The sequence below is a fragment of the Antrostomus carolinensis genome, unplaced genomic scaffold, assembly GCF_000700745.2.
Source record: "Antrostomus carolinensis isolate BGI_N321 unplaced genomic scaffold, ASM70074v2 scaffold36934, whole genome shotgun sequence".
Taxonomy (NCBI): Eukaryota; Metazoa; Chordata; class Aves; order Caprimulgiformes; family Caprimulgidae; genus Antrostomus; species Antrostomus carolinensis.
In genome coordinates, this window is record NW_010310712.1 from 274 (window position 1) to 15125 (window position 14852).

At 42.4% G+C, this 14852-nt stretch overlaps 1 protein-coding gene across 1 annotated transcript; it reads left to right on the forward strand.

The window, feature by feature from the left end:
* Positions 1-424: 424 nt before the first annotated feature.
* On the forward strand, positions 425-14391 carry LOC104523820 (protein polyglycylase TTLL10; the record flags this gene model as incomplete). Its single annotated transcript, XM_029084636.1, has 9 exons — positions 425-542; positions 1536-1621; positions 1786-1957; positions 3857-4028; positions 5814-5954; positions 7243-7359; positions 11667-11760; positions 12782-13018; positions 14219-14391. Coding segments are annotated over 9 exons (1310 nt in total), but the record flags the coding sequence as incomplete, so codon positions are not given.
* Between the last annotated feature and the right edge of the window lie 461 nt (positions 14392-14852).

A 14852-nucleotide genomic window follows, 5' to 3' on the forward strand; every position in this document is an offset into this window, starting at 1 on the left:
CCCTGGCAACCCTGAGCACCATGGCACAGAGCTGCCGGCTCCCCCGTGGCACAGGGAGTGTGTTACCACTGTCCATGTCCCCTCCTGCCAGCTCTGGTGGCAACGTGGCGGCTCTTTGTCAGGCTGCACCATTCCAGTAGCTGGGCTGACACACGGCGGGGCAGGTTGGCTCCGTTTCAGTGCAGCTGAGTGGGCAAGGGATGCACTAGTCCATGAAGCCCCATCAGGTCAGTCTGTTCCACTCCAAGGTTGGACAGAAACATATTTACAGGGAGTGATTTCACTGCTCTGTGAGCTGTCACTACTCGCTTAAAGCAAACTGGTGAAGGTCAAGAGAGACAGTCAGCTTCATCCTGCAGGTTCTGCTGCCTGGGACAATGAGGACAACCTTTCCTTTATTTATTTATTTATTTTCCTTATTCAGGTGAACAGCTTCTCTATCAGATTCCCAACAACAGAGTCCTCACCAGTAAACTGGGACTTCTCTGCTGCCTGAGAGAGCAAGAGCGGGTGATGAAAAAGATCAGGAGCTCTAATTCCAAGTAAGAACTCGCACCTCTTTGAACCTTGACCAGAAACACACCAACAGACAGTGAGAGCACATGAACAAAGGAGCAGTTTATTCTGGATGCACAACAATACAGGATGCAAAGATAATGGAGTTGTACTTCTTTCTTATCACTTTATTTTTCCAGAGGAACCTACATCAGAGACAGAATTTCTTCTTTCTCTGTGTCTGGAGCTGTAGGGGTGCCAGGTCCCTCAAAGACAACAGTTTCCCTCTTTTGGGTACATCGTCCTACTGGAAAGGTCACAACTTCTTGTGCTGTAGACACTGTAAATAGAAGAGAAGCTTATTGCCATTTCTGCTCCTAAATTCTGGCCTATCAAAAACCAAAATGGCAGTTCTGTACCATGGTCACCTGCAGCCACCTCAACCAGTTTTCAAAAAACTGAGCATATGAAGAATGTTTTAAGGCTAACAAATATTCTGGAAAGCTTATGGGATGGGTCTCTTTAGCTTGGAGGAGACTGAGGGGTGACCTCATTAATGTTTATAAATATGTTAAGGGCGAATGTCAGGAGGATGGAGCCAGGCTCTTCTCAGTGATGCCCAATGGTAGGACAAGGGGCAATGGGTGTGAGCTGGAACACAGGAGGTTCTGCTTCAACTTGAGAAGAAACTTCTTTCCAGTGAGGGTGCCAGAGCCCTGGGACAGGCTGCCCAGGGAGGGTGTGGAGTCTCCTTCTCTGGAGACATTCAAGACCCGCCTGGACGCCTTCCTGTGTGATCTCATTGAGGTTCCTGCTCTGGCAGGGGGGTTGGACTGGATGATCTTCTGAGGTCCCTTCCAATCCCTGACATCCTGTGATTCTGTGAGGTAGCTCAGGAAAAAGATACAACAAACACACAACAGTCTACAAGCAGGGAAAAAAAAGCCGTTTATTAAATTTCTACTTGCAGCCATCCTTCCCGTAACAGAGGAATGAACGTGCTGGATGAGGTTTTCAACTTGTCTTTGATTCTCCCCTAGGTTACTGAAGATGGAAGAATTCTTCCCAGAATCTTTTCGCCTGGATTTAAAAGATGAGAGAAATGCCTTTTTTCAGCTTTGCAAAGGTGAATTGTCTTAACCATGGTGACAACCAACTTAAATAGTTATGTGATCCTCTAAAATGTGTATGAAAGGACACCCAGTAATACCTGATGTCCATGTGCATGTGTATGTACATCCTTACCCACGTGTTCAAGTGAATACTACAATAGACTCGTTCTCTCTGCAGAAGAACAGATTTGGATCTGCAAACCAAGTTACTCTAACCAAGGTCGAGGAATTTTCCTGCTTAAAAATCCAGCTGCTGTCAACACCCTTCAAGCCCAGCTCCACAGCACTGAGGAATACCTGCTCAATAAGAAGGTGTCGTACAAGGTTCCTCAGGCAAGAATAGTGCAAAGGTAGAGACTGAAGCCTAGAAATTCATGTGTGAGTGGTATGTGTGATGAAGCACACTGACCTCAGAGAGCTGAATTGTTCCAGAGGTATTTAACGTGGTTACACCACAACTCATCAACCCATGAGATTTCATTCTGTGGGAGAGAGGCTATTTCTCTGGTTAGTCTGTCTTGCATCTGCACTTCAGTCATTTCAAGGCAGATCTTTGTCATCAGAAAGATTCGAGTTTACCTTTGTCTGGAAATTTAAGAATGACTTCAAAAGGCCAGATGCTACAGTTCTGTACATGAATGCTAGACATAAAGAAAGCCTTGTGCAAAGCAATTTAAATTAGATATTATCCCAGCTTCTTATACAAAGCTAGCATGTTATAAATTGTACAGCTACAATACCTGTTCCACGCAATCTAACAAAGCCTCCCAAATATCTTCTGAACTCTGTCACAATGATGTAAAAGTCTGTACCCCAATCAACAGGCAGTGGCTAACTAACAGCCCCTAAAATTTTGGGTGAGGGTTGTTTTATTTTTTATTCCTTGCACGAATAAAAGGACCATGAAGGTTCTTCTTTGTAGAATATATACCCTCTCAGCCACTGACAGAACGTTTGTAGAGTAGCAGAACAGCAGGAAAAGGAAGGGAAAAATAAGGCAGCAGAAATAAAGAGAACAGTTCCAGCTACTGAACATTACTTGCTTACTCTTACACAACTCACTTGACTTCCCTTTGCTTCAGTGTTCCTCCCTCGATTGAGGAATGCATGATAATTAAATCACTTCAGTGCTTTGAGATGAGTCGCTTTGAGATGAGTAAATGCAAAAAAGATGTTTCCATTAGTTTTCTTAGGAGCTGCAGTCCCCACCTGCCTTTGATGCTGCCTTTGGTGTGCACAGCTGGGCATCCAGGGCATTCAAGGTGCCCATACATGCAGGACATTGTGCAAAAGCACATTCTGCCATGTAGTGATCACTGCATGTCCTGGAAAAGTGATAACACACCAATTCCTCACGCTGACCCTGTGCCACTTCCCTGATGTTCTGCCATCATGGCTTGGCATCTTTATTTTGCAAGAGAACACAGCACACAGTAACCTTCCCAAGAACTGCCCTAGCCAAACAAGCAGTTTTCTCTGCTTGCATTCATCTAAACATTTCTTTTCATAGCAAAGGAATGGTTGGCCTCATTGAAAAGGGTAAGAGAGATTTGTACAATGGTAAACTGGAACGATGACCTTACAGGCTTTCTGCAACAGGCTGGACTGTATTTATGCAGCAGCCAGTATAGAGAGCAAAACAACAACTGTCTGACAAAATTAGACCAAGGGCCTTAGAACAAGATGTGGTCTTTGACATGGACGAGCAGCAGCACCAGGGAAGAAGTGGTTGGACTCTTAGACCTCACCTTGATTTCTCTTAGTGAGGAATGGCTTATGCTCTGAAGAATGAGGCTCCATATTCCTTTGAAAACTGTTGTGAGCATCGATTGTTTTAACAGCATATCCTTGTTATTTATGTAGACATCCAGCAACCTTTGATGATAAAGGGAAACAATTCCCAGATTACATCACTGGCAATAAAAGCAATGGTGCTGTATGAAGGGCTCTTTGTGTTCAGACATAAGCTTTGTATATTCTCCTGTAAATATTAGTAAATCTTTAATTACTTTCCTCTCCTGAGACTCAGCACAGTTTCGATTCCTCTGGAAAGGAGCTGTTCTTGGCATTTCTAACTTCTCCTACGTGCGCCCTCTTCTGCCATTCACCTTAAAAACAGTCCTGAAGAAGGGACAAACGGATCAATATTGTGGTGTGAAATGAACGGGCTGTGGGGTTTGGTGGGAGCTTTGGATTGCCATGTATGATGGTGCCTGTTGGTGACGTGTGTTGAAATACTGCTCTGACAGGTACATTCACCAGCCTCTGCTCCTGGAAGGGAAGAAGTTTGATGTCCGGTCGTACCTCCTCATTGCCTGCACAGCACCATACGTGCTATTTTTTGCCCAGGGTTATGTCCGGTTGACCTGTGCCAATTATGATGCCGCTTCTGATGATCTGACTGTTCATCTCACCAATCAGGTAAACTAAGGTCACTTCATGCAGAAGAAGGGGAAGGTGTGGTTGATAGAGATGGGAAGCAAAAAAAGACTTTGGAAAGGCTAAAAATAAATGCCTCGTGCATGGAAGATCCATGCACCCAAGAAAGGGATGTGGGCTATGGTCAGAGATGTCAGAAGCAGTACTGGATCAGCTTCTGTTCTCTGCCATGGACCAGTTCTCTGCTTAACCTGACCATTTCTTTCCTTGGACCTCTTTTTCCTGCCTTTATTATCTCCTGTATCTGTAGACCATAAGCTTCTTAGGGTAAGAAACCTTTGACTGCAGCTACCTAGCACAAAGGAGTCTTAATCTTGCCTAAAAATTTTTGCTGATCCTGTTGTGCTTAAACACAATTATCATCATGATGTAAGATGCAGATGGGTTCTTCAAGAGCCATCATTCTTACATCTCCACCTCTGCTTTTCTTGCTTCCCAAATGAGAGCTGTAACAGAACAAGACTGTTCAGGCATGTACCCATCTCATCATACGAAACAGAAGCCTGTCTTGCTCAGATCTACCTGAGTTTTTACTTCAAATGAGGCCCTTCAGTAGTTAGAACTGGCCCTGATGAAACAGAATTAGAAGAATCAGAGGGCAGAAAATGGTTTGCTTTTAGAGCCCTTCTCTCCTCCCAGTGTCATGCTGTGTTCTGAGAAATAGCAAAATCCACAGAAGAGAGGTATCAGGCAAGCTCACTTCAGCTGCAGTTTTACAGCTCCTGTAGAAGTGCAGTTCAGGACAGCAGATGATAGCTGCTTCCTGCAATATAAGCTATTATCAGTATGCCACTCGTTTTCCTGGAATAGTTTGTTTGCTCAGCTAGAGAGCTATCCACACAGGAATTCAGGTGCTCAGTTAGGATCCCATGGCACAAGTGATATTAAACAAAGGACAGGTGTTTATTAGCAGAACATGAATTATCTGGGTTCCTGCTGGGAGGAGGAACAAAATTTACAGGAGCGGTTACTAATAGGCCAGACTTCAAATTAGAGTTTATTCTGCTCTCATTCCCTTCCTACCCTTTCCTCCCACTTGGAACCAGCCATTTTCCTACTGTATTTCCAAAAGACAAGAAGCAACAGAGACAGCATCACTAACCACAAACGTTGCAGCCCCACAGTAACTGTCCTACAGATGGAGCTGCAGCCAAACTCAGCTGTTTCCCAGGAAAAGGGGATTTGCCTTTGTTCCAACAATTCAAATACCCCATTATTGCTAAACTCCAGCTGATACAGGGATTAATGAGACAGTGGAAGAGAGAAGCCCACATCTTGGTTTCCTCTGGGAATTTCCTATGGGAATCCATACATATCTCCCAGATGAACTCTCCTCTAGGAGAGCACTAGGCAGATAGGCACTGGAAGCAGATTTAGTCCAGAGAATATCATGACTATGACTTGAAAGCAGCTCTCCCTGTCTGCCAGCCACTGGTCCAGACACACCATACACACATACACACACCCAGAGAAAACAGTGCTTGGACAGGGACCTCGGGTAATTGTCTCTACAGTGTCCATGTGGGCCAGGCACATTTCTGCCTGCAGCAGTGTTGTACAACAGGAGTCAGCACGTGCTCAGGTTTAGCTCTGCTAGCGAGGGGCTCTATTCCCTCCACCTTTATAACTTGATCCTGGGGTTCTTCCCAACTCCAGATGCTGGGAACGACTCAGAGTCGTTGGATTTCTGCCACACAAGGCAGTTCTCAGTTATTCTTCGCTGCCAGAAATCTAATCCTCCCTTTGCTCTGTTTCCCCACCTCTCAGTACATACAGAAGAAGAACTCCCTGTACAGCCAGTTGAAAGATGAGACAGTTTGGCGGATGGAGCACTTCAACAGCTACGTTAATCAGAAGTTCAGGAAAACCAATGGCCTCCCCAAAGACTGGGTTTTCACTGTGTTTACTGTGAGTGCAAGCAAGTGTACGGTGTGCTCGTCTGCCTAATTAGGGTGACAGGAATAGGGAAAAAACCTGACAGTTCACCAGAGCCCCCAAGGAAACACATACACTGAGTGAGAAGGTATTGATGGTCCCATGGTAACCATCTGCCTGCAGATACTAAACACAGAAGTGAAGACACAAAGAGTTTAATTTTAATAAAATGAGTAAACTGTTGAAAAAGAGAGGGTGAATGTAAATGTTAGATATAAAAATGCAATTATGGTCTTCATGTTCCTGGCCCGATGCTGTGGTCCTGCATCAAAAAATAAAGTACCTTAGAGAGCTCTCCAGCCTGACAGGTCTTAGCTTGAAAAGGGACTACAGTTTCAGTGGTCTCTTTCCTGTCTGACTTGGTCTCACCCTTTACCTTCTGTTTGATTTTGCCACATGAAAATCATGTCAGGGCCTTATATCTTCTCTGATCATGGAGAAGATTTCACTGTCTTTCCAGTCTCACTGAAGAAACAAAGTGAAGAAATTATCTGAGTCCCTGAGACTTCATTTTATCAGCCTGAGTCTAATGATGCATCAGTTCTCTACGTGATTTGCTGGGGTGAAAATGAAAAGGGCAGAGGACACAGCTTTCTCAGGTTAATTTTGTCAATGCTGTAGTTTAAAGCCAAATACAAATAAAATTAAAAACCTAAAAACTTTGTTGAAATATGTTTCTGTTTAGAAAAACAGTTGAGAAGCAAATCTAGTTGAATTTGCTAAGTTTCTTAGGGGATCAGCTAACTTTATGATATCTCTCTTCATGTAGAAATTCCCCACTGTGCATTTCAACCCCTAATTGAATGAAACTTAGCATCACCTACTGCAAGTTGCTGTAGCTCACCAGGCTTCTTTAAAATACAATGCCCAGCACAGCTGAGAGGGGCTTGTGAGTCATCACTGTCAGCAGTGGTTGTGCTCAGCTCACATCTAGGTGCCCTCATAAGAGTAAATGAAAGAACACCACTAAAAATGCTGCAGAGAGCTCATTCTGAGTAAGGGCCAAGGGCCAAGATTCCTTCATGTTCCATCATAACAGTTTGGAGAACCAAGTTCAAGAGAAGGTTTCAACCAACTCAAAGTGGACAGAAATGTGGTCTGTAAAATACAACACCCTTCCAAGTCCAGAGAGGAGCTCTGCTGGAGGCAGGGGAAGAAAAAAATGTCCCTAAACCAAGAAGACACCCATGACTTAGAATGACTGCTATGTCCTTGACATTCTCAATGACCAGTTACCACTGTTCCCTGTCTTTCATTTCAGCAAAGGATGCAGCAGATCATGTTGCAGTGCTTCCTGGCAGCCAAGCACAAACTGGATCGCAAACTGGGCTACTTTGATCTCATCGGGTGTGACTTTTTAATTGATGAAAACTTTAAGGTATGAATTCAATATCATTAAATACTGAGTATGATATTGGCCAGATGTCTACTGCCAGCAGTATGGCATGGCTGACACAGGCTCTGGTGCTAGGAATTAAGTAGAGCATTCAGTCAGTCAGCTATGAAGTGCAGGATTCTTTTTTTTCTCCAGTTCCATAGTCCAGGATGAAGACATGGCACCTGTACTGCCTGCACATTTACTGCACATAGAAATCCTGGCATTAACAGCTCAGGATGGGAAGAAAAATACTTAGTGCAGCTGAAACTGTTCTGTGCAGAATTTTCATGGTGAAGTGCAGTTCATACTGAAAAGTATGGGACTTTTAATGCTTACTCAGGTTTCTCTTGCTCCAGAAACAAATCAGGCCAGATGATCAGCCAGCATAAATCAGTGTGTAATGTCTCCAACATCACATGAAATATACTGATTTTCACTAGCTGGGTATCTATCAAAGAGAATGAAGAATGCACCCTTATCATTCTGAAGATCAGTCATTATTGATTCAGATGTCAGCATCAGCATCTCCATGTCCACTCTGGGTTCACCACTTAGCAATAGGTCAGCCCACTGAATCTATCAAATCTGCTAGAATTACAACTCAAAGTTGTAAAAAGTCGATAAAACACAGACAAGAAAATCCAGAAGAAAGGGAAACATTAAATACAGTGATTGAGGAGCTTTCAGTGCAACACAGTCAAAACCACCTGGCCTAAACATAACAGAAAGCCATCTGGCAGATTCTGCTGTTGCTAAAGCAGAAAGGAACTCAAACATATTCCAGCAAAGGGCAATGGGAACAGCAAACCCTAGGAAAGAATGGAATTAATGTATGCAGCAGTGGGTAAGGCACCTGAACAATAGACTCCTTTGTACAGGAAGTCAATGGCAAGGGAGAGTAAACGGCAAAGACGTAGAAACTGGCGCTTCTCAAATTTCAGTGGGAATTGTCCTTTGCAGCGCGTGCATGCAAAGCCCTGGCTGTGTAAACTTGAAGTAGAATAGAAGATCCAGTATCACTCTATTGTGGCAATTCCTACTTGGTTAGTTAAAAACTTCAAGCGTTTAAAGCCCATTACATCCCCATGTATTTTACAGATGGACAGAGAAACAAAATCTGTTCCTTGATTAGTGTTATGTATAAGAATGAGGAGGATTTCTGGCCACTTCGTGGTGACAGAACCTGGAACTTCCCTTTGAGACAGAGTCATGTGGAAATTTAGGCATTTATTTAGCACAGGTTTGTCCATGTTTCCTTGTCCCTGCTGGGGAGCAACTAGCCTATTGTTTTCTTGGTGCACTGCTGCATCAAGAGACACCTGTACTCTCCCTGCAGAGGCAGTGTACAACAGTTGGATGCAAGACACAGTTAACACTGGTCAGTGCAGCAAACTCCCAGTTTTCTGTGGGTTCACATTACAATTCCTGGATTCCTGGACATCCTGGAATACACAACAGCCTTATTTTCCCTGTCATGCTATTTCATGACATGTGTAGCATCTGCTATGCGCTGATTTAATGTGGTCTTGTATGTTCAGTCCTATAGCTCATCATGCCTTTCCCTCTTCCTTATTTGTCTCAGATATAAATGCCCCCAGCATCATTCCTAATAATTTCTAAAGGTCCTGCAGCGTCCCAATTCAGTCTTTGGAAGGTGTTTTTCCTGCCTCAGGGTTGTTAGAAGCACTGACTATGAAAGCAGGGCCTGCTGAGAAACCACAGCCTTCTGTAGAACTTTGCATATTCACACGTAAGCTGAGAAAAGAATGAAGTACTTTAAGAGGAGAGGGAGCAAAAGTGACGGATGTGGTTTTGCTGTTGTTGGCATCTTCCCTACTGTTTTCTGGAGCTTCCTTGTGCTGCACTATAAGTGCCTAAGTCACTACAGAGCTTAGGAGATTGTCATTTAAATGCTCAAGGAACCTGTTCTCAGAAAGCATTGCATCAGCCATGCAAAAGGGTTTCTCTCCAGAGGTATGCTGGGAAGACAGATGTGTACATTTTTTATCAGCCATAAAGGGATTCAGCTGTCTATCAGCAGAGAACAGACTGGACACAGATAAGCCATTTGGCAATTTGTGATAAATGTACATAAATGAAGATAACACTCAAATCCCTAGTTAAAGCAGGGACGGTTCCTTTGATTTCAATGACATAGCTTTGCATTCACCCTGGGAGTATGAGGTACCACATGGATACTGTAGTCTTGGTTGTGTCCACCCCAGGTCATGATGATTAAAAAAAAATCAGATAAAAGCTTGTAAAGACTGTGGAAAACAGAACCCCACTGCCTTAGCCTGTGGTCTCCACTATTGCTAAGTGGGTCCTTTTCTGGGTCAGCAAAATCTGAGTAGCCCCTCCAGTACTTGGTTTGTGACTGTGCATGTGGCTTCAGCTATTTAAAGTTTTTAAGCCTACCTGTGATGTCTTGACAGAGCAAGTTTCAGATGTGACAGAACATGGAATTGCACTGACAGGCTACAGGGAGCAGTAACCTCTTCATTCCCAAGAAACATCCAGAGCTGCACTCCTGACCAAAGCCACAGGGCACTCATTATTGTTCTCATCACTTGAAAAACCTAAAGAAAAAGTAAAGTCCATGGTTAGGAAGTTGAGGACAGACATTCTAGGGTTTGGTTTCTTTTCTTTGTCATATGTTTGCTAGGAAATTTTGAGCAAGGCACATGGTATGGCAGATGCAGGGAGAAGCACAGGAATTTCAGTCTACACTAAGTTCCCATTGAAGTTATGGATATTCACACAGATATGATAAATCTTGGCCTCATTTTCTCTTCTCTTCTCTTCCTGAAATACAACAAAGAGCATTTATTAACTTGCTCTGGTTGTTGAGAGGTTAAGGGCATTTAAAAACTGCAAGACATTCAGGCAGTACAATAATGGGGAATGTAGAAGATAGGCAGCATGACAGATGTCACAGAGAACTTTCTTCCTCCTGTTTGTCAGTTTTATTTGTTTTGAAGAAGAAATCAAAACCTAATCAAGACAATTAAGAAGGTTCATTGAGTTTATCTGTCAGCACAAAATCTTATGAACTTTTAATAGGAAAAAGAACACTTACGCAGAAGAATGAGTTTGCCAAGAAAAATGTATGTAACTTAGGTGCCCTCTGTTGGCATCTGCAAAGCAGGGTTTTTTTGAGCAGTTGTTCCAGTTCTCTGGAAAAAAAAAGACATTTTACTGCCTTCACTTACCAGTCTTTTCATTTTTTAAATAAAGTATTTCAATAAAGTTAAAATCATTGTATTTTATTCTGAGCAAAATGAAGTATCAAAGTGAAGGCTATCATGTTGCTACAATCTACCAAATACTTCAGACTTCACAGGTTTCAGAAAGAAAAGATTATTTTTATTTATTTTTTTAATATCAATTACATTGTATTTTATTCTGAGCAAAATGAAGGCTATCATGTCGCTACAATCTACCAAATACTTAAGACTTCACAGGTTTCAGAAAGAAAAATTATTTTTATTTATTTTTTTAATATCAATTAAAAGGGACTAAAATTCTTCCGTGGCTGTTACATGATTAAATATTCTTCCTTACAAAATGCCAAATAGTTCCTACATGTTATATACAAGATACAGCACCATATGGTGGAGGCAGGAAGTGAACAGATGAGTTTATCTCACTATGAGAAAAGAATAGTAAACAGCATTTCATACAAGTCCTTTGTTTGGTTTCACAGAGATTTGTAACTGGACTATCACATTCTGTGGCTTATAGCTTCAGACCTTGACACTTCAGAGGGAAACTGAGATGTGACTAGTGTAGATATGTAAAATTAGTATCTTACACTGCTTCTACCTGAAACTAAAGCTCACTCAGGAAAACAAAGCCAAGGGTTCATTGAAAACTCAGTACCATGTTTGCTTAGTTTTGATCCCATGTCCACCTCAAATCAAAATGACTCCTAGATTCCTTATAACTTTATTTTATGATATCCAAAAAACTCAACTAGAAACTGTTGTGGAAACTGCTATGTTAAAAACCACAGTGTCTTTACACACCTATAGAGCAAGAGTTAATTTAAAGAGCATTAGCTGGAGACACAAAATAATAATGTGTAGTATTGTTCTCAAGGAAGTAAATGTATGCAAAAAGGGATTTTGTTTCATTCATCCAGTCCTTATGGAAATTCTCTCCTGCCTGCATTCTGTGTTATGGGATTTTGTTGGGATTTACCAGTACTGCTACCTCTCAAGGTGCTCACTAAGTCAGTAAAAGGGCATTGCTCTGACTCTAAGGAGATCCAGCCCTGTTTCCTCACTGGCATTCATCTTTCCTAGGTCTGGCTTCTGGAGATGAATGCAAACCCAGCACTGCACACCAACTGCAAAGTCTTGAAAGACATCATCCCAACTATAGTCTACGAGAGTCTTGGTAAGTGAACAAGTCAAAGGGTGGCCAGCAGCAGATAATCCGATCACTGCATTGCTTGTCAGAGGAAAGACTCCTCTTTATAGCAGTTGTAGGTCCAAAAATCCCTTTGAATAAAGATATTTCACTGATGAGTTTATAAACAATTTAGAAGGCACTGAATTCTAATCCATGCAGACCTAGAAGCTGTGGTCTTTTTAGCCATGTACCCATGAGAAATAAGTGGATAATTTTTTTGTTGTTGTAATTGTTTTTAAGAATGATTTCTTCTATATTTATGTACAAAAGGCTATATCTCAATACATGACCCTATAAACTGCACCTGCACATTTTTCTCACGCCTGTTGTTCTGCACGTACAGGAATTTAAGTTGGTTTGCACAGTGTGCCTTACACAGCCAGGGCAGTGCTTAAATGCCAGTGTACCCCACCACATATAGCACAAATATAGCTGGCAACTGTCACATGAACTATTTACAAGGATTGAAAAAATCCTTATGTAGTTTGATATTCATTAACCAGAACTGGGCCTGCCTACAGCACTAAAATGTCTTTTACCTCTGATTTTCTGTGATATCCCTGTATGTGTAAGAAGAAGTAGTAAAGGGAGAGTCTATGTCTGCATGAAAGGTATCAGCAACAGCCTACTTGTGCTTACCTTCACAGAGACAGTCACCTTCTTGTGCACAGGCATGTTTATTTTGGGGTGTATTCACATTCTGTGTTGCACTGCAAGCAGCTTTACAATATTTTTTACTACAAATTTCCTAAAATGTTTCCAGTGGAGCTGAAACTGGCTGAAGGGAATACTAGAAATGTGTAATGTTTGGGGTTTTGGGGTTTTTTTAATTTATCTTAATAGTAATATTCCAGAGAGGCCACAGATCACAGGTTGGAAACCATTTCCCCTCCTCACCCCTCATTCCTTCCACATGCACAGCTGCTTTGTGCACACACATGACAGCTTGGGTGTATTTTAGTGTCAGAGTGTTAAGACCACCTCCTAACTGCATTTTCTTTTCCAGATTTGGTTCTCGAGGTTTTCAACAAGAGCCTCAAAGGCAAAAGTCTTTTGCCTTTAGAGACACTCAGCCATTTTGTGCTTCTCTATCACACGGATGCTTCAGACCTTGGCCAGAAAGACCCCTCGAATGTCAGACCTGGCCCGTGTACAGGTCGATATCTGCGGCCACAATCAGGCAGTAGCAGCCACTGTGGTCAGAGCCCTGCCAAAGTGCCAGAGAACTCTTCCAAGAAGCTTGGTCACTCCAGGAAAAAAAAAAAAAAAAAAGGTTGCCTTGTTGCCCAGAAAGAATTGTCAACAAACTGTCCTAACTATACCAAACTATACCACACGTGCAGCCCTTTGACCATCATGGGAAAACCCTCTGAATTATTATTACAAAGCAAGAGGCTTTCAGAAGTTCAGAAGAGATAAAAAGAAAATAAAAGCTAAACTTGTGTCTGCTGTGCAAATCTAGGTCATTTTCACCTCTATAAACAAACAGGTATCCTCCTCATTCTAGTGGTCTTTCACATATGAGAAGACTCTTACCATACCACAGCAGTATTCTTTACTCTAGGCCAAGTGTTGAGCTGCATTATACATTTCCTTCCATAATTTCACCATATTCCAAGAAACAATGTTGTTCTTCCCTTGTCCATTAAGACAGGCACACTGAGAGTGCCTTCATCACCCCTACACTCTTTTCTATGTAATGCCAGTAGAAAATTAGGAGTGTCAAAGTGCTTTGTTGAATTTAGGACCTAGCCTATGCTTAATGTGAGGAGACATTTAGTGGCATGTTCCCTGAAGTCCAGGTGTGTTATTCCTAGACACATCTGTTTCTGATTCTGCATCTGCTGCATTTTTTTCTTAGAGTTCACTGAGCTGTTACTACCCAACATTCCTGTTGAAAATAACATATTCTAAAATACATCAAATTTATGCCAGAAATCCTAAAATTTGTCTGCTCACTGAGCATTAATCTCTCTCTTTTTTTAACACGCAGCACATCTAAGTGCTTTTCTATGCCTTTCTGTACTCCTTTCCATTTCAGAGTGTGGTCCAACTCAGAATGCCAGAGTGAGGCATCCCTGCACCCTAATGGCCTTGCAATCCTAGCAGAAACAGAAGATGTGAGTACAAGCAGGGTCATGCAAGCAAAGATTTGTACATAGAAGAAATCATAAGGACCCACCCTCGGTGTCCTGCCAAGAGAAAGGCTCACAATGGAGCAAACGTGTGCAGGTCACAACAGCCAAGTGAGAGACGCTTCACTGAGCTCTGTGGAGCTTTGACATGTTTTTGAGCACAGTAGCTGACAATTCTCAATTTTTCACCTTGCTTTGAACAGGGAAGGGAGCCTGCTCCAGGGACTGGAGGAAGTGCCAGTTTTATTTGCCTAATTCTAGGATCAATAATGTTAGCTGGCCTCTTATCACTAAATTTGTTTACCCAGGGAGTACAAGTGAGCTACATGAACAAGCCATCGACCAGGAGGTGTTGAAAGAAGGTCATAAGAACAGGAGATTACAGGACAGAGAGCTGAGGAAGGTGTACTGGGGGGCAGACATGGTGTCCAAGGAGACACAGATCCAGAAGAGCTGCCTTCAGCGCAGCAATGTCTCCTGATGGCTGTCTTTGGTCTATGTCTGACAAAAACATAGAGCCAAACTAGAAAACTTTATAACTACAGAAAGAAAGAAGGTCCTTGATCTGTATAACATTGGAGTCAATAAAAATCTAAGTCCTTCCTGAGGTGTAACTACTACACTGGTAAAAAAAAATTAAATTTCCTCTTAGTTACAGTCACAAAATAAAGACTTTTCAACACACGCTGACTGTCACACAAGCAACACACTGCAACATCCACAAGGGTCACAAGATGGCAGGATGACACTGCCACTGAAAACACCCACCCAGCTGTGCAACAGGGAATTCACACACAGCAAGCAACAAGTCCTCCCAAAGCTTTTGCCCATGTCATGGTACATTCAGATTCCTCAAGGGTAAGAGTCCACTGGAAAGCCAGCTTGTCTTCCCCACCTTTATTTACTAACAGTCTGCTAAGGTTTCCCCTTTTTTAAGCATCC